The following is a 19,399-nucleotide window of genomic DNA, read 5'->3' on the forward strand; positions in this document are numbered from 1 at the left end:
CTGATAAAAATATTATGTATAGTAACTATTTTAAAGGCAAGGAGAAGCCTGGTGGGGTGGCAATCATTCTAAAATGTTATTAATGTTGTAAGAAGATGTGCCAAAGCCCCGGGGGCCACGTGGAGCCGGAGCAGGGGGCAGATTGGGGCCAGCCTTTGGGAGGTATGCCAAGAGTGGTTGGGAAGCCAGATTCCCTGCTCTCCTGCTTCCGTGCAAGCTGTCTCTCTTCTGGGCCCTGGCAGAGGCTCCTCCAGTGATGAAGCAAGAGGCAGAGACAGAGAGATGGGCAGGGACCCGACAGGGGCTTTGCACAGTGGCCTCCTTGTGTGTCGAGCCTTTGTGGGTCAGAGGGTGGGTCCTGGACTCTTTGCCGGGAGGCTCTGAGCCATGGCCCCCAGGCAAGAGGCTGGTTGGCTGGCTGTCCTCCTCCTCCTCCTCTTTCTCAGGTGGGCTTGTGCCCTGCAGGGCTCCTGGGGTGCCTCCCCCTGGCTCAGAGCTGGCTTCCAGAGGGGCTGGGCCCAGATCCTGACAGAGGCTGTCCCACAGCCTTCACCCCCATGCTAGCAGGGTCCCAGCTGATAATTATGGTCTCTCTGCCCTCTCAATGTAATCAATAATGCAAGTATTAGAAGGGGCACAGTTGCTGGCCATCTTTACTAATGCAATTAAAGCCGGCAAATATAAAAGGACGAGGCTCTGGGAACAGGTTGCCTCAGCAACAGCAACCAGTTTGGGTGTCTTTCTCCCTTCTTGTCTTCCAACAGATTAAAAGGTCAAAGGCCCTTTGGCTCAATGTACCAATATCAAGATTACGAACGTACACACACAATTTGTCATTTTGGGATGTGAGAGAAGAATGCACCGCCAATGTGGGAAGGAGGCAGTGGGGGGGGGGGGCAAGTCGCCCGGTGAGCCCAGGACCACAGCAACTGGAGTTGCTGTGATGCCATCTGAAGGCACATTTCCCCACCAAAGCTGAGCCCTCTGGCTACACCTGGGCAGATGATACACCGGCGAAGGGAGACGTCCCGCTGCAGCAGCAGCAGGGAATCCCAGGAGCAAAACACAACCAGCCGGCAAGGTTGGGCTTTTCAGGGACCTGGAGTGTGCTCCTGGGAAGTCTCGCTTGGAGGCGGCCCCTCTCCTCATCCAAAGTAGAGGTAGGGGTCTCTGGGTAGGGGTCTCCTTGGCTTCAGTCTCCTATGATCCAAATGGTCTTATCCTGCTTGGCCACGTGTTGGTTCAAGATGATGACTAAGCATGTTGCCCACAAAGGAGGCTGATGTCTCAGAATCTAAACAGCCGAGAGCCGCCATAGTGTGATGGTCAGAGCGTCAGACAAGGGTCTGGGAGGCCCACTTTGGAATCCCCCCTCTGCCATGGAAGCTGGCTGGGCGACTGTGGGCCAGTCACGCACGCTCGGCCTCACCTGCTTCACAGGGCGGTTGTGAGGATCAAATGGAGAAGAACGATGTAAAATGCTTTGGAGAGAAAGGTGAGGTATCAACAAAGAAAATAAATAAAATTAAAATTCCATTTTCTTAAATTCTGTTTTCTGTAAAACCAACCAACCAGCCTTTAGGCAATAAAGTTTCGTATCCACTTGCCAAATCCAGTCCTTCCAATTCTGGTGTGTGTTTGTTTTTATATCCACAAATCAAAACCATCTCCCGAATCAAGAACGTCGCAAGCGGAAGGGCCAGGCTGGGCTGTAAGTTGGGGCTTGGAAAGAGCTCTTCCCAGCTTGACACCCTGGAGGCCAGTGAGCTTTTGCAGTGCCTGCCAAGTCTCAGGAGTGGATGTGCCACGTCTCCATTTCCAGCAGCTTTGGGAGGGGAGCTAGGAAGCACTCTTGGATGCCCCAAACTCAGGCCCTGCAGACAGGCTTATTATAAAGAATCACACATAGTTGCTTCGTCTCCCCCTCGGTTCTTTTGGCTCTCGCCGCATCTTGCTCTGGTTAGGTGGCCTGCAGCTTTCCTGTTACGGAGGTGTGATCCTTCCTTGCAAAGGTGCTTCTCTCCCGCTCAGAGCTGCCAAGGCCCCACAGCTCCCTGTGCTCCAGCTAGGAGGGAATCCCCCCAAAGGGCTCCCCCATGACCTGGCACCAACCCCTCTGCTGAGCCACAGGCCCATCTCCTCTTGGGGTGTCCCACGAGCTACTCAGATCCTCCATGGCCACTAAAACCCTTAGATCTGATTCAATGGTTCTTCCTCGTTTCTTTTAAAAATTGGGACAAGAAAAGCTCGCTTGAAAACCTAGCAGCAGGATTTCTCTCTGCCTTGGAGCTTCTGGCTGAAGGCAAAGTATGAGGACATTCCTTATCCAAAAAGGAAGGACCAGGGGGGGGGGGGAAATCCCAAAGAAAGGCTGGGAAGGGAGGTATGGCTCTTTTCTCTTCTGCTCTGAATCTGGGTTGGACTGTTAAGACAGGCTCTGGGGGCCTCCCTTCCTCCCCTCAGCCCTTTCCAGCCGCTCTGAATAGCTCCCTTGAACAAAGGTCCACCTTCATACCCCCCCTCCCTCCCCTCGCAGATGATGCAAGAAGACCAGGTGGAGGGGGCAAGAGTTGTTTTGCCTGTTCCTTGGTTCACCAGGAGGAACACAGGCCCGGGGCTAGCAAAATATTGATCAGTTTTGCATTGTAAAAAATTCTCAAGGGCATGGAGAGGCTGGGTGGGGGTGCCCAGCCAGAGGAAGCAGATGAGGGTCTCCTTGCAGTTTGCACTTCCCTCCTTCAGAGAGAGGTTGTTCCAATTTTGTGGCAAAACGGGCGCCCTTCTCTGAGATTCACATTCACAACGCCCAACACCCATTCTAAAAGGAGGCCTGGCCCCCCTCCCTCCCTCCCTCCCCCCCATTTGTGTGCTCCCCCTCAGGGCCTTTTCTTGCCAACAAAAGACTGCTCAGCCGTGGTGCCGATCCAAGTGTGTTTTATTGGGAGACGTGCTTTCCTTCGCCCTTTCCAATACTCGGGAGATCCCCCGTCCGTACAGGCTCGATGTTTAGGGTTGTCAGGCCAGACTCCTCCGGTGCAGCTGGACGTCCCCTGGTGGGCACCTGGGCTCCTTTCAGGGACTACTTAAAAGTTGGCCCGTGGGCAGGTGGCAGTTACCAGCACCTTGGTGGAAATGGAGGAAAGGGGCTTCTGCCTGAGTCCTCAGTGTGAAATTGGAAGAGCCCTTCCATAAACAGTAGCCACGTCTAAGGGGCGTGTCTTCCAGTCCTGTGGAAAGAAACTGGATCCCACGCTATTGAACGCATGCAGACATGAACAGAGACCCTCCTGAGCCTCGACACTGTTCCATACAGCCAGGGCACAGCCTCCTTACATGCTCTCAAGTTCACCGTTTCCTGCTCAAAGATTTCCCAGGTGCACTACTTTTGGGTTAACACACCACACAAACGGCATCTCCGGGCAGTGCAGAAAGTTGTGTGGACACAGCCAGTTCTAGCTCCTTGGCGGAACTGCCAAGAAGTCACCCTCTCGCGAGTCCACTGGGCACACCTTTTACTGTGTAGGCAGCCAAGTTCAATGTCCGTCCTTGACTCAGGGGTGCAGAACGCGGGAGACCCGCACGTTGTCCGTCCCAAGCCCCAGTGGCTCAGGCTAGCACGTGGCAATCTAGGGTTCCAAAAACACCAGCCGCCCCCGGGGCAGGGAGCCCACTGAGGCTTCTTCTTGAACAACAACAACAGTTAGATTGGTTACACCATCACTAGGGGGAAGGGGAATCGCGTCATGCAGTCTCAACCACAGACCTCTGTACACGGTACCCAGAACCCTTGGCCACCCAGGGACACGTCTGGCCTCAGACTGGAGTGGTTCGTCTGTTGGCAGGGTTGTTGTGCAGTGACTCTTTGAACTCTTTGGGGAGGGAGTTGTGAATCTGTAAAAACCCATGATCCCTCTCTGAGTTGAGCAGTGTTCCGATAGTCACCTTGGAGGGATCTCTTGACAAGGTAAACATGGAGATGTCAGTGGACGGGATGGTGTTGAAGCCTTTGCCAATGGGAGACAAATCCCTTGACCGGGGTTCTGTGGAACGGGAGCTGGATCTCCTTCGGAACCGGTACCGATAGGTGGGCAAACGTGCAAAGGTGGACTTCTTCAGCAGTGCCACCGAATGAGACTTGGCTCGGATTTGGCGATGCTTTTCAATGTACATGTGGACAGCAATGACCCCTACCATTTCGGCGATGATGAATGATAAGGCCCCAAAGTAGAAGGACCAGCCGTAGGAATAGCTCTTCTTGGAATCGCTCTGCCCAGGATCCCCGGCATTTGCCGAGATGTAAACTATAATCCCAATTATGTTGCTTAGTCCTGAAGGAAAGAAACAGAACAAACAGTAAGGAATCATTCATGAGCCACCTAACAGCTCAAATCGAGGCGAGAGTGATGGGGCTGTGCGAGGTGCCAAAGGCACACTGCGCAGGCCCATCACGCCCAACTATGCTCCCATTCCTGATGCAATAAGGAATCTATCGCTACTTTTGCACCGAGGAAGCTGGATGGATCGTTTTCTAAGGTGCTTTGAACCTTTTTTTCAGTGGTTCTGTCAACTGCCTCCCACAACCTGCCCAGTTTCCCACCTGGTCCCTGGTCCCATTCAAAATAGCCGTGATCTGGCATATGTTTGGGTTGAAACATGTACACACACACTGGGCACTGGATTTCCCAGATCCACCCCTAGATCTACTTAGGATCAGGATAGAAAACTACACAATGTTCTTTATTAAAGCTAACCAAAAATGTCACAAAACGAAGTGCAAGCATTCCAGCTCTTCAGAACTCTTCCTCATGCTGGATACTTGAAAACAAAGAAGGGGAATAAAATGTCAGCCAGATCAATCAGGTCTCCAAAGTCTGAACAAGCCTCAAAATTGAGGACACAAGCTGAGGTTTGTTCCCCCTCTGGGGTTAGAGAACCTTTCAACTTGGAGGCCCAGTGCAGCCGGCTTGAAGCGGATTTCACGCTTAGCCTAAGAGGTATTTGCAGCTTCCAGAGGAGTTGGCTTGGAACTCACCAGCCGACACGAAAAAGATCCCTGCGCTCAGGATGACGTTGAGTTTGCTCTTGTAAAACTCGCTGGCTGCCACGCACAGACCCCCGAAGAACAGAAGACCCACGCTCAGGATGGGGAAGATGCTGGAAGCTCTCACGGCACCTGGAAGTGGAGGAGGAGGAACCTGCCCAGTCAGCATCCACAGTAGGCTCCCCACGAAGCCCCAGAGCAAAATCTCTCTCACCTTTGCATCCCACCCTTCTTCTAAGGCGCTGAGGCTCTCCTCCTTCATTTTATCCCACAATAGCCCTGTGCAGGAGGCTAGGCTAAGAGCTCCTGACTGGCCAAAACTCACCCAGGGAATTTCATGGCTAAATGGGGATAGTTGCACCTGGCTCTCCAGCCCTAGTCCACCACTCTAGCCCCTAGGCCACAGTTGGAGCTGGGGTGTATGTTTGTGTGGACAGAGAAAGAGGTCCTTCCAACTGTCAGCATGACTGGTTCGTTTGCTGTTCATTCCCCTGTGGTTCACTAGGCAGGTTGGATCAGGGAAGCCCTGGGAGTTTCAGAGGATTGAGCACATTGAGAGGTTTGAACTCCAGGCCCTCAGTGTTTCCCACTGCAGTGGCTGGATTTGGTAGTGGTGGTGGGAGCATGGAAGACATGAAATGCGGGAATGAAATCCACTGTTGGAGAGGTAAGGAGGAAGGCAGAGAGGCTGCCTTGAAATGGAACCGTAATGCTCAAGGAAGTCCTGTAACAGATCTGTTTTGAAAAAGGGCTCCAGGCAGGACCTCTCATGTCTTCCAACATCCAAGAGACTCTCCCAGCTTGGTGCCCTGAGGGAGGGGTGCCCCCCACCCTCTCTCTCTCACACACAGTTCCCAACACGGAATGACAGCTGCCCAGGCAGAAGGCACGTACGCAGAAGATACTCTGCTGCATCCTGTTCATAGTCAGCATCCTCCGGAAAATGGTTAATTTGCTTACAGATTCCCCGGAAGGTCCCTGAAGGGAAAAAAAAAACACAAGAAAGGCATATGAAGGAGTCTAAACCAAGCCTTTTGACCTCCCCCTGTCCCGCCGGCCCTTTCTTAATGATATGAAAGAAGGGGAAGGGAGGCAAAAATGGGACCTTAATGTAACACCCAAACACACACATGCTCCCTGCCAAGCACTCCGTGGTCTCCGTTGATGGCTGAGATGGTGCTGGGGGACTGGCGTGGGCTTTTCCCCATCATGAAAACCTTAACGTCTTTGTGTTTCTGAACGAAGCACAAACTTCTTCTGGTCAGAGGGGTGCTATCGAATTAAGAATCTCCTTGGCAAGTTCTCTGCACAACCATTATAATGTTTAGATATACTTACCAATTGGGGGGGGCAGTCATCCCCTTGTGATCATCTATAGTCCCACCAGTGACCCCCAAGAATGTGGGCTGGGAGGAATGGAGATTCACTAGATGTGCCTCTTAAGGTAAGAACTTACAAATGTTCCAGTGGGGTAGCAGTGAGGAGTAGTGGTCTCGGCAGGCCAACAATTGTAAGACAATTGTAAGGAAGCTGGGCTAAAGCTTTCCCCAGAATCCACTTGAATTTCAGTTTCTTGTTCTGATTTTTTTTTAAATTATTATCCTTATTCAGAGACCTGTTTGGTAGGAATGTCAGCTAACATTTCTGGTTGCATGCCACCTCCGTCCCACTATCCCTGCTGCTTCCCAGGAAAATTCAACCAGACACTGAGGCACCAGAATAGCTGTCAGATTAGAAGCTTTCTGACCATTCATAAATGTCAGAAATAATTTTATTTGAATCAAGTGCATTAATGATACTAAGAAATGGGCCTGACTTGGTTTTGATTGATTCCTTCTTTTCCAAATGCATGTCCTTTGGTGTGTGTTGTCTCTGTGATAGCGGTAGCTGCTGGAGCACGTGGAGACCAGAAAGCTTTCTCAGAACTGCAGGCAACGACACCCTTTCTGTTCAGCCTGCTCCCCTCTTCCCAGTGACCCAGCTAGCTCAGCATCCTCTGTCTGGCGCTCAGCTCAGTCCCCTTGAATTCACGTTGCTCATTCATTTCCAGAAATGTTCCCCTAGCCTTGATTCGGCGGCTGCCGCTTTAACTCTTCCTAGTCATGCCCTCCTAATCTCTCCGCAGGGAAAGAGAGCAAAACCACACAGAACAGTCCAGTCGGCACCAGGCGTCCTCCTCCGCCGCAGCAGCAGCCCTCGGGGCAGGCTTTCTGGTCCTGCTCTAAACTGACTTATGGCGCAAACATTGCCCCTTGTCTCGATCCAGAGCCTTAAAGTTTCCATGCAGGATGTGAATCACTTTCTCCAAAGGATAAAGCCGTTTAAAATATTTGAATCAGAGGATAACAGAGTTCAAGTGGGCTTAGGGGTCCTCTAGTCCAACTCTCTGCTCAGCGCAGGAAATCCAAAGCCCGCGAGGGAGGGGAGGCTTCTCTAGTTAGGGGGGACCAACCCTAAAACCTGCCCCCTGGCTCTGCCCGTGCCCCCTGGACTTGGGGGGACTAAACAGAATAGTCTGGAAGAGCCTCTGCGCTAACTGTACCGCCCCCCAGCCCCCCCCCCCCTCCCGCGGGCCTCCTACACTGAGGACAAAAGAAGACATTTGAATCCGCCACCTTCCTCCCACTCCGAGAGGAGCCAGAGATGCAGCAGCAACCCCGGCCTCCACCGTGTGAGTTGCCTGGAAACCTGGGCGGTGGGTGTTCCCAAAGACGGGGAAATAGCAGGGGAGAGAAGTGCAGAGGGGAGCCGCAGAGGGAGGCCCTTTGGCGGATACGGCAGCACCTGCTCGTTCCCCCGCAGTCGTGTGTGGAGGGATTCTGCTGCCCCCCCCCCCCGCCCCGCCTCACCTGGGGCCACTTAGAGGGCGCGGGTTCAGACGGCCTGAAGCACAGCTCCATGGTCTCCCCAGGAACGCACGAAGCTGGCTCAGCCTTGACTGGCAGCCGCTCTCTCGGCCCTCTGGCAGGCAGAGGCGGCTCTTTCCCGGGCCGCTTGGCCACCTTTTCTCCCGTCCCCACTTGCAGAACTCTCTTTTCTTTTCTGATCCTGCCCAGCCTTGGCAGCTGTATGGCTCCGGAGAGGTTCCTGTCTGTTGCGTACCTGCCGACCAGCCCTCTGCTTAGAAAAGCACCCACGGCCACAGACAACCTCGCTCTCCAAAGAGCCAAGCAGTAGGCGAGCAGAACAATAGCCCTGCGAGGGGCCAGCCCCAGGAGCCGTTTCCGCGTATTTCCAGGCATTGGGTGCAGACTCAAGAGTCCACCCTGTGCTCACATCCTGGCAGCGCAGGAGCCAGGCAGCTGTGCCAACGGCAAAGCGGCCCCGCCCCAAGCCATGTGGGGCAAGGACTTCAAACAATTAAGTGTGTTACACAGTTGGAGACAGGAAACACTCTGTGTGGGTTCGTGGCCTTCGTATGGCTATAGTAGCCCATGTGCCCCTTTACAGAGTGACCCTTGGGACCCTGGAAGTCAGCGTGCTTAGAACGGCATAACTCTGCCCAGGATTGCACCAGGAGTGCGTGCTTGAAATCCTTGAAGCCCCTGCGCAGCAATCCCCAAGCCCCTCCGCCTCCGTCGCCTCCGCTTGACCCACGCAGCCTGGGGCCAGCTGGCTCGGAGCAGAAGAGGGCGGCAGAATCCAGCCTGCTCAAAATCACCTTCCTCAAACTCTTTGCAGGGTGAAAAATATAGCCCCTGCCATTTCCCCCATCTCTCTGCTGTGCAGGTAAAAAGCAGATGGGGGGGGCTGGTTTCGGGGGGGGGTGAAAAATGATAGGAGGGGGAAGGGTTTAGCAGCCCCCCCCCCTTTCAGATGTGGCTGTGCTATCCCCAGGGATGGAGGAACCAGCAAACTCCACGTGGTTTGCTGCTTGAGAAGGAAGGGTGCAAGGTGCCAGAACTGCAAGAGGACCAGCACAGAGACCCCCCCCTCCCCAATCTAAAACAACGGTTGCTGGGGCAGAGCCACCCTCAGATACCCTCCCCCCCCTGCCCCCCTCCGGCAGGCATTGCTATCACTGCCCAGTGGACTGGTGTGGCTCAGACGTTCTCCTCAGAAGGGCACCATCCTGATTCTTGGGGGGCCCTAAGCCAATGACACCCCATGCAGCAGCACCCTTCTTACTGACTGACTATTGCGATGGTCTCTATAATACCAGCACGGGAGGCAGCGAGCAGTAAATGAGACGCCCCCCCCCCCAGTTCTAACAGTGGGGGATACAGCAGAGAAAATGACCTGAGGGGAGGCTGGGGAAAGGGCCGCAGGCGACGCCCTGGCTGGGAGCCCCGCTGGCCCTGCTGCTCCCTGGGGGGATCGGGGATGAAGGGAGAAGGGGGGGTGGGGGTGGCAGGCATCAGCAGGAGGGAGGAGGCAACCTGGCATCCCGGGCACTCCTCGGGTGCCCCTCCAGTTCCACACCAGTGCCAGTATATTTTATCCTCTGACATTTATCTTGCCTTTAAAAACTCAATTCATTAAAACTATGATAGTTCCCATGGCAACCCCCCAGTCATGTGAATCCCAGAAATAATATTCTCAGACTTTGTAGGAAAGACCATAAAATAATGTTTAAGCAAAAAGAAAAAAATCCTGAATCAAGCCTCTCACTCAGCAAGCAAGTCCCCCGCCCCTGCCCCCAGAGGCCTGCTGGAGGAGAGCAGTGCCCCTGCGCCACCCCCTCAAGAGGACCTCCCCTGGTCCACCTGGCAGGGGTGGCAAGGCTGCACTTCACCTAATCCAGAGGCTCTGCCAGGCCATCCCTTGCCCCACCCCAGCAGGAGTCATCTGCAGAACGGGATACATCTGTGCTCAAAATAACTACACAGAGTTTGTCAGAATCCGATCTCGTGCCAGGGTCACCCACATTCTACATCCAGGAAAGCAGAACCCTGAACTCGGGCTAAATTGTGCTGATGACTTTTCTGTCAGCTGTTGGGAGATCAAGCCCCAAAGTGCCACCTGTTGACTCCTGGCGCACCCTCCTGCGTAAGGCCCAACGGAAGTCAGAAGGGCAGAGCTTGACTGGCCCCTCTCCTGTGATCTGACACACAGAAAGGAAAAGCGGGTGAAGATCCGTTTCTGTGCTGCTGAAGGCCCAGTGGCAGGGGCAGCCAAAGGGCTTTCAATCAGCTGGCTGCAGATGGAATGCCGTCAAAGACAGGCTCATGGCTCCATCATCCCATTAAGCCGCGCCATCAGCCCCAAAGGTGGAGCTGGCAGGGCTGTTCCCTTGGGCAAGGGGGAATTCGGGAGGTAAATCCTTGGGGTACTGCCAACTTGGGTTCTGATGGCAGTGGAGCTCGGTTTATTGTCACCCTTGCCACGGCCTGGCTCAGAGCCGAATGACTCCAGCTTCGGTGGCCCAGCTAACTCCTGGCCACCAGCATCCCGCCAGGAACATTTGCAGATCGGTACAAGTCTGCACCCCTCATGGGGGGGGGGCCATATTCTGCTCATCCTCTCAATGGCATCAAAAGCCCCCCTGGAGCATTTGTTTGTTCCCACGTCCCTGACAATCTGCTGTGAGCAGCTGAGGCTGCTCCTCTCTCTCCAGGCCCCGGCAGCTTCTTCTCAGCCCAGCCTCTGCCACCCGCTCCTGCGCCAGGTTCAGCAGCTGGAAAGGCGGCGGAGCACCAGTGGAGGAATTTGGGGAGCAGGAAAGCCGGAAGGGCTGCCCCCACTTCAGCACAGACGATTGATTCTCCTGAGCTATCTTCAGGGGTACCGGATTAACCCCATCAAGGGAAAAGGGGCAGCAGGACAGCCAAACTCCTAGGGGTACAAGCATTTTTCAGCACGTGCATTCCGTGGCCTGCTCCTCCACACCCACAAGGCTTTGCAGCAGAATCTCACGTGGCTTGACCGTGAGCCACCAGCACTGATGGGGAACCCCCTGCCTACCCCCCCCCCCCCCGTCTGAGTAGAGGAGGAGATGCGGGCCGTGCTTGGCACGTTGCCTCAGAGAGCCGGAGATGCCTCCGGGGTGGGGAGCCACATGAGTCTTTGGCAGCAGAAGTGCGATTTTGGCTGCCCAGGGGACACGTCCTGTCCAGGGGGCCAGCAGCGCACCCCCTGCCTCAGCGGTGCCACCAGGGAATCATGGCAGCTGGGCTAGTTGGCACGTTGCATGCTTTGGAGCTGGCTTTGGAGGGAAAGTGAGCGTCCCAGGGCCACAGAAGAGCTCTGGGGCCTCCCTGTCTCGAATGCAGCTGAACTCAGGAATGCTGCAGAAGTCCTCTCGCCTTCCGTTCCTCCCGGGGCACCCCGTTTCCCACGGGCCGGCCGGCCGAGCCACTTCTCCCCAGCTCCTGCCCCTCTCGATTTCTCAGGCCCTGGCATGAAGGGGGAGGGGGGGCGTTGGCACCTGAGGGGGAAATTTTGGAACATCTCTCCCTATGTTCAGTTGCATGTGGAGGGAGGGGAGCGGGCCATACCTGCACTCTCCCCTGGGAGGAGAATGGATCCCGCCACCTTCCGCCTGGCTCTCAGTGCAGCACGTCACCTCAGGCGGCGACGGGGAAGCAGCAGGAACTCTTGGGTGAGAGAGCGTGGGAGCCCGAGCGAGGTTCCAGCTTCGGGGGTCATCTCCTGCCCCTGCCCCTCTTGGAGCGGTGCGGATCAAAGGCTCTACTTGCCCACAGGGCAAGGAGCAGGATCTAGAGGGAGGCTGTCCTGGAAGATAGGCTGGCCCAGCAAGGCAGCCTGCCCCCAGTCCTGCAACCTTGGTCTCGCAAGTGAAGATCTGTCCTCGGAAAGAACAGGCAGGGCCACGCACCCCGCAAAACGAGCCCCCCACTGCCAAGCTCTGGCCCCATAAAATCTTTGTTCTAGGAGCCTGGGGAACAGCCCTGGTGGGGCGAGGCAGGGGTCACCCCAAAGCACAGGCATTGCTCCCATAGCCTGCGTTCAGGGCCAGCAGTCAAAAGCCAGGGCTGGTGAGGTTGACAGCCAGGGGGGTTGATTCTTCCTGGCCTGACCTGGTGCTGGACCCTGCAGCAGTGCTGAGACCTCAGAGCCCACACTGGGGTGAAGAGTGGTCCTGGCAATGGAGTTTCCTGCTCAGAGGAGGCCCCTTCTAAGCTAGGCTGTGGTAGGGCACTGCCTGATGCAGCAGGGCAGAAGAGGGGCCGGAGGCTGTACTCGGCTGAGCAACCAAGGAGCGGGTGGGTGTTTTTGCCCTTACTGTCAGGCACCAGCAGTTAGCCCCACAAGCTGGTGAGGGCTGGCTCACCGCTGTGCCGGGGGGGGGGGGTTGCTGCGTTTGGTCACGCTAACCCATTGCAGGGTGTGAAGACTGCTGGTCTGGCACCCCCTCCCCCTCTAAATGTGTTTAGGACCTCCCACCTTTCTGTTATCTGCCCTGAGCCTGCGGAAGCGGGGAGGGCGGAATATAAATACAATAAATTAAATTAAATTAAATTAAATACAACTTGGGGGCACCAGCTTGTTAAAGAAACAGGAAAAGTGTGCAAGGGGAGACAGCAAGCATCCCGGAAGAGAAGAGAGGCCATCATGGGGAGAGATGAGTGGCCAGTGGGAAAGGAGGGCTGGGCGGTGGCCTGGAGCCTCCAAGGGAATAGCCCTCCAGAGCAGGTTCTTGCAGCTGGGCTGGGCAGGCCGAACAGGGGTTTCACTGGAACGCGGCCAGTGAGCCAGGTAGGATTCCTTCCACTCTGAGAACTTCTAAAATGAAGAAGCAGAAGGTGGTGGTTGGTGGTGGGGAGTGGGGGGTTGGAGTCTATGTTGCAGCAATGAATCATACGTGCTCCTATCCTGGAAACTGTGGGGTAATGACAACCCACACAAGGTAGTTTAGAAATGCAGAAAACAATCTGGAAGAAGGAGGAGCGGAAGGAGAGACTGCAAATGAGGGGCACTGTGCACACCTGCTGCTTGAGGCCTTCAGCTTGGCTTCCTTCTGCCAAAAAGTAATTGGGGAGATCAGTCAAAGTGCTTTCTGTGAGGGGCTGCCCTGCATCCCTGGCTCTGAAAACGATGCCCTGGGGAGTGGGGGGGGGGCACTTGCAGAAGCGTTGCATTGTGCGGGGCTGGATGCAGGCTTGCACTCAGAACCAGCCTTCAGGGAGCTCTTGAACGCCCCCCCCCCTTGCATGCATGCTTACAACAACCCAGTAACGTAGGCGCAGTCATCATCCCTGCATTACAAATCATTGCTTGCCGAAGGTCCCTGGTGGAGTCAGTAGCGGATGCGAGATATGAACCAGAAACTTCCTAATGCCGCTTAGCCCAGAAACCACAGGCAGTGAGCCTCCAGGCCGCCCTGGCCCTGGCCGCCTGCGCCTTTATTTTCCGCATGAGTTTGTGAGTGGAACGCCTCATCGCCCTGGCAGACACTTGGAGCGTCCTTGGCAGTTCAATGTGCAATGTGAAGACAGAATGTTTTGGGGAGAAACAAAGCAAAACGCCGTGTTACACCCTTTCACATCATTTGTCAAATACCATCAAGTATCAAAGATAATGCCATGCAGTCCACCACCCAAAGCAGCCACTTTCTCCAGTGGAACGGATCTCTGTCATCTGGAAATCAGTTGTCATTCTGCAAGATCCCCAGGCCCCACCTTGAGGTTGGCAACCCTATGAAGAATTCCTTTTCTGAGAATTCCAGGCTGCCAGAGACAACCCCTGCACCTACAGCCAAACTCGCCCCTCCAGACTGTCATCATCACTGGAACTGCTCCTCTGTTGGAAGCCCTCCAGTTTGAGAAATGCCAAGTTCCGCCAAAAGCGGAGAAAACCCACCACCTTCTGGAATTCCACTTGGAACCCACAGGAGTGCTTGGCTTCTCCCTCTGCCATCAGGCCCTGGTTGCAAACCGACTTAAACTTGCCTTACTAGCAAAATCTGAGCATTTCAAACACAGGGATCGGAGCTTGTCTTCATGCACACATCACACACACGCACACACCTCGGACAGAAAGTTCATTCACGTTACAGTGCTCTGGTACCAAATTTTGAAATCACCACACTAAGCATCACAGTTCAGCTTTAAGTTCTCAAGATTTGGAAACTAGCATTCAAAATGGAAGAATCCAAGTGAATTTTTCAATGCAAAGAAACAAACAGCAACAGCTGAGCAGGGCAAGACAAGGCCCTTCATTCCCAGGAAGTTTGGCTTAAAACCGCTTCAGAGGAAATTGTCTTCTCCTCCTGGAAATAGAAGGCAATCAGCCTGCTCAGATCCCTTTCCCGAAGGGCACGGCCTGACAGGCCCAAATTCAGAGACATAAAAGTGGGGGGGGGTTGGGGGAGAGGAGCAGAGCAGAGCTGAGAGGTTTCTTCGACCCTTTCCTTGGGAAAGGCGTTGCTGCAGAGCGTGCTGGAAACAAGCAACTGACTGTCCCACCACAGCTGGTTGCATTGCAGCTTTTCTCACTTTACAGCTGTGTGGATGGATCCCTCCTGTTGCTCCTAAAAATGTCCACCCAGATAACTTTGAAAGGGGAGAGAGAGATGCATCTTACGATTATCCTCACTCTAAGTACTATCTTGTCTTTTCTCTGCCAAATGAGATTCCTTTAGAAATATGCCTAAATTTGGTGGGTTCTGGTCAGTGGTCTTTCCTGCCTCCCTTTTAAAGCCGCTTTTGACTTTGCACCGGGCCAGCCATTTTGGAGTTGCCTTTCTGTGGTCCCCAACAGACAGACAAGCATTCTGGGGTCTGTGTGTGTGTGTGTGTGTGTGCGGGAGGGCACTACATTTTCATCTTGCAGAGACTCTGTTGCTTCACAGTCCCACAAAGATGTCACAGCCCACCTCTTTCTTGCCAAAGTAAATCATTTGTTTGGCACTGATAAAAAAAAAAAAACAGAAAACCTAGCCCAACTGGAGAAATAGCATCCTGACAGAAGGGTGTGTAGATGTTCAGGAAATGCACAAAGAATAGCCTGGTCTTTGGTGTCTTCATTAAAATGTCACACACACACACACATCTGCCCCACACTCCTTTCTCCCACTGCTTCTAGCCTCTTATTCTTTCCAAAAGGGAGACAAAAACCATCTTGTGGTCGATTTATTGTGGCACTTTCTGTGGTCTGGAGCCCCTTGCATGAAGCCTCTCCTTGGCTGGCAGCTAGTGAATTGGAGCCAGTGGGCCCCAATCCATGAAAGCTTCTGCAGCTGAGCAGCGCTGAGCAATCCTCGGGAGCTGACTCAATCCCCCCATGCCAGCCTGCCTTGAAAACACACCTGCTTCAGGAACTGCATGCCCTAGTAAAATGGCATACCAGGGCAAGGCTGCCAGCAGAGGGCCTTGACTTTGGCAGCACCTGGGAAGTGTCAGGAGCGGAGAGGGACTGCATGCCCTCCACAGCTTCGTCAGTCTCAGTCCTGCCTGGATGGCAACATAAACCGACACAGCAAAGGAATGGGGGCGAGTCATAAGGCTCCCACTGAACCCTGGAGAGAGACGGCCAAAGGACTGCCCCCCCCACCTCTCTGCAGGCACAAGAGCACAGGACTCGGACTGGCTGTGCAGCCAGCCACAGCAGCCTTACTGCCAAGGGGGAAATAACGCAGGGAAAAAAGTCACATTCTGGCTAACTATTAGCAAGACCCCCAGTCTCAAAGAGAACGGAAGAGAGGACTTGGGAAGAACTGCTGCTGAAACATCAAGAAATCCTCCCCAGGGCACTGAGCCAGCACCAGCGAGCGGGAAGAAAAACCTATTTGCAGAAGTCTCTGGTGCTGCAAGATCGTTTTGACTCCGATGACTGGAAAGCTCCCCTGCCAGTTTTGTATGCCCCAAATCCCTCCCTCCTTCCCTCTGAACGGTCTACGCCAGCAATGCCAGACACCAGGGAAAAGGAATTAAGCAAATGAATTTATTTCATTAAGTAAATTTCATTTATTGGTTGATATTCCCATTCATTATCTTTAGGAATGTAACAAATGAGCTTCCCCTTTCATTAGTCAGGAATACACCTCCCTATTTGCCCCACAATCCATGCAGAGTGAAAAATCACAAGGAATCCCCCGAGAAATAAATACACAGCCAGCAGGACAAAGAGGCATATCTGACAGATTATTCCCAAGAGCTGCTCAAAAAGCCCTTTCAGTTCAAAGGGTTTTAATAAGAAGTTTGAACGGGGCACTGAGCCTCTTTCTCTTGAATCTGGATTGATGGTGTGCAACCTTCTTGCTGAACTACAGACAAGGTGTGTGTGTGGGGGGAGGGGGAGGGCTGTTTCCCTCCTGCTGGTGCTAAGATCTAAGCCAATACATGCTGCAACTCTTTTTCTTTCTTTCTTTCTTTCTTTCTTTCTTTCTTTCTTTCTTTCTTTCTTTCTTTCTTTCTTTCTTTCTTTCTTTCTTTCTTTCTTTCTTTCTCTTCTCCAATGGAAAAATGTATAATTACTACAAGTGTACCAATCAGCAATATGGTCCCTTACAGAAGAAGACACCCCCTGCCACAGGAGCTTTTTGTCTTTCCTTTTTCAGCATCCAGATCAAAGGAAAGACCAGGAGATGAATGGGGGAAATTCTTGTGCTAGATAATGGCCGGGGCAGGGGGGCTTGGCACATGTCGGCAGCAGCTGGAGGGAGCATCACTCACATTTGCTTCAAGAGTCCTCTTGGTCTTTTTTGCACTACAGAAGCTCCTGCAGCACCACCCTCTAGACAAACTGCTATGCTCAAGAGCATCTTTTGCACACTGCAAGGGATTGGACAGCGTTTCCTATGAAACGGATGTGACAGAGTATAATCGATGCTACAGCAGGGGGGCTTGGGATGTCGAAGCAGCCCAGAGGGAAGCTCCACCCATCGACATCATCGCTGTGGCACAGGCTGAGCAGCCAGCTGTGCTGTCTGCCCCACAGGGCCTGCTTGGCACTGTTCACTGCTGGCCGCCAGGAGTTCTCCAGGCCAGCAGCCCACTAGGCACTTTTCCAGGAAGCTAAAGGGCCAGCCCTCCCCTGGGCACTCCTGTTTTCCAGGGCCAAGGCCATCTGAGGACTACAAGGCAGAAGTAAGACATGGCAGCTTAGTTTCTTTGCAGCAATGCTACGCAGCTGGCTCTGACCCATCGATAGCAACAGTGCAGGCGACTGGTAAATGTGGCAGAGAGGACAGCCACGGCATCTCTCCAAAAGGGAATTTTACAGCAAAAGGAATTCCAAAGGGAAACTAACATGGTTTGAAAAGTTGAGCAAAAAGTCTTTGGGCAGGTCCAGGCACCTTTTGAAGTCAAGATGGAGTTGAGGGCTGTGAGCTTGTTTTCCTAGTAAAAATAATATGAGGCTTTCTCCTATTCTCTTTGATAAACATTTGAATGTCAAATATTTGACCGTCTCCCCCTGCTAACTCCTGACACATCTCTTGAACAGTTTGAATATTTGAAGATTGCAGCCTTTGGCACTATTTATTTTATTTTATTTATTTATATTCAATTTATATTCCGCCCTCCCCACATCAGCAGGCTCAGGGCGGATTACAACCAAGAGTGTAACAGGACTCAGTTCACAACATTAATGAAAGATCTTTCAGACAGACATAGCTTACAAGTATTCTTTAAAGTGACCAAGTGCAAAACAATAAGTAATATTTGTATCAGATTCTCTAAGTGTACATTAATAATCGCAGAGAGCAATAACGGTGAACGGCCAAGCAAAGAATTTACAATAACATCCAATAAACATTCACAAAGGAGTGGGTGCAGTTTATCTGGACAGTCCAATAGATGACCGGAGAAAAGAGTCAAATCCAAGAAGGCACAATGTTCTTAGTAATTCTTTTAGCTTTTCTTTCATAGAAAAAAATCATAGATGGCAAGCTTACAAACGCTGTAGACCCGACAAGGAACTGGTCATCAAGACGCTTGTTTCCCAGTAGCTTGCTTCATCAGGGGACAAACAGACCTCGCCGTCAAAGGCTGCGCTGACGCTCTACTATTTTCAAGCAGCAGCCGGACACAACCCTTCCCTGGCCGTGGAAAGAGTTACTAAGAACATTGTACCTTCTTGAATTTGACTCTTTTCTCCGGTCACCTATTGGACTGTCCGGATAATCTGCACGCACTCCTTTGTGAATGTTTATTGGATGTTATTGTAAATTCTTTGCTTGGCCGTTCACCGTTATTGCTCTCTGCGATTATTAATGTACTCTTAGAGAATCCAATAAAATATTACTGTTTTGCACTTGGTCACTTTAAAGAATATTTGTAAGCTATGTCTATCTGAAAGATCTTTCATTAATGTTGCGAACTGAGTCCTCTTACACTCTTGGTTGTGACTTCACTCTATTGGTTTACTTTACATTTCCAAGAGGGCTTTGTGTGTTCTGTCAGGGCGGATTACAACAAAGTTTAAGAGCACATTCACTAGAAGAGAGTCCACACTTCAGAGTCTTATTTGTTTCACGTAGTTCAGTGAGAAACAAGGGGAGAGGAAGGGAACCCTACGATCAAGTGTCCCTCTGAGCTTAGTATTCCCACCATCCTCTCAGCATCCACCTGAACAACGGAAAGGGTGTTGGGCACCCCTGCTGTGATCCCAAAGGCGGCCAGTGCTCTCCTGCTGCCATCTTAGAAAAGGGACATATAACGTTGAGACGAAAGTTGCCCCACCCCACTGTAATCTGAAGAACTCCACAATAAATTTCATTTCAAAACTCCAATGAGAATGCCAGCCCGTTCCCGATTTCCGGCCTTCCTTGGCGGTGTTTGTTATTATCCCAGTGCAAACAGCTCCACCTCTCTGCATCTCTCTGAATTCCAGGGCTCCCCAGGGGCCTCGGCAAGCACAAGCCAAGGCCATTGTGGGCATCCCTCTCCCCATCTGCTCTCTGCTCTCAGGACTGGAACAGCACACCACGTCTCATCTGCAAGAAGAGGGAGCTGGACCACCAATGCCCATCACAAAATCTAGTAAGTTATTCGAGAGGAAGGTGGCTCCTGAGTGAAGTGGAGACCCTTGCAGCGAGAGAGGGGAGGATGCCGCAGAGGCAGCCACAGCCCCTGATGGGATTCAGTCAGGGACACTCACAGAAACGGCAAGAGCCAGCTTGGAGATACTCCTTGCCGGCAACAGCATGACATTGAGAGCTGGACCAAACCAGACATTTTTCATGAGGCGGGTCGGCACAAATTTACCCGGGAAATGTAGGAGGCGCCTTCCCCTCTCTGCTGCTGCTCGCTGCCCTCTCTGAATGTGTGTGTGTTTGTGGGGGGGAGTGGAGCCACGAGGCATCCCCCCCCCATCTCCTGCCTGTCGCCCCACAAATGGGAAAGGAGCTGAGGAAAAGTGACAGAATAATGACAGAAGAAAGTGAAGGGGAAGGGGAAGGAGAAAGCAGGAAGGACCTGGAGAAACAGCTGTGCCTCAGGGTGTGCGCATGGA

General features: G+C 52.9%; 1 protein-coding gene across 1 annotated transcript in view; it reads right to left on the bottom strand.

Annotated features, from left to right (window-relative positions):
* Nucleotides 1-2,917: 2,917 nt before the first annotated feature.
* Nucleotides 2,918-19,399, bottom strand: part of CACNG3 (calcium voltage-gated channel auxiliary subunit gamma 3) — a 30,277-nt gene continuing 13,795 nt past the window's right edge. The window contains exons 2-4 of the mRNA XM_054993336.1: nt 5,936-6,019; nt 5,033-5,173; nt 2,918-4,328 (exon numbers count right to left, since the gene is read on the bottom strand). Of these exons, the coding sequence (XP_054849311.1) occupies nt 3,814-4,328; nt 5,033-5,173; nt 5,936-6,019 (740 nt within the window). The 3' untranslated portion in view covers nt 2,918-3,813. The remainder of the gene's footprint in view (nt 4,329-5,032; nt 5,174-5,935; nt 6,020-19,399) is intronic.

This window comes from Eublepharis macularius, chromosome 12 (genome assembly GCF_028583425.1).
Source record: "Eublepharis macularius isolate TG4126 chromosome 12, MPM_Emac_v1.0, whole genome shotgun sequence".
Classification (NCBI taxonomy): Eukaryota; Metazoa; Chordata; class Lepidosauria; order Squamata; family Eublepharidae; genus Eublepharis; species Eublepharis macularius.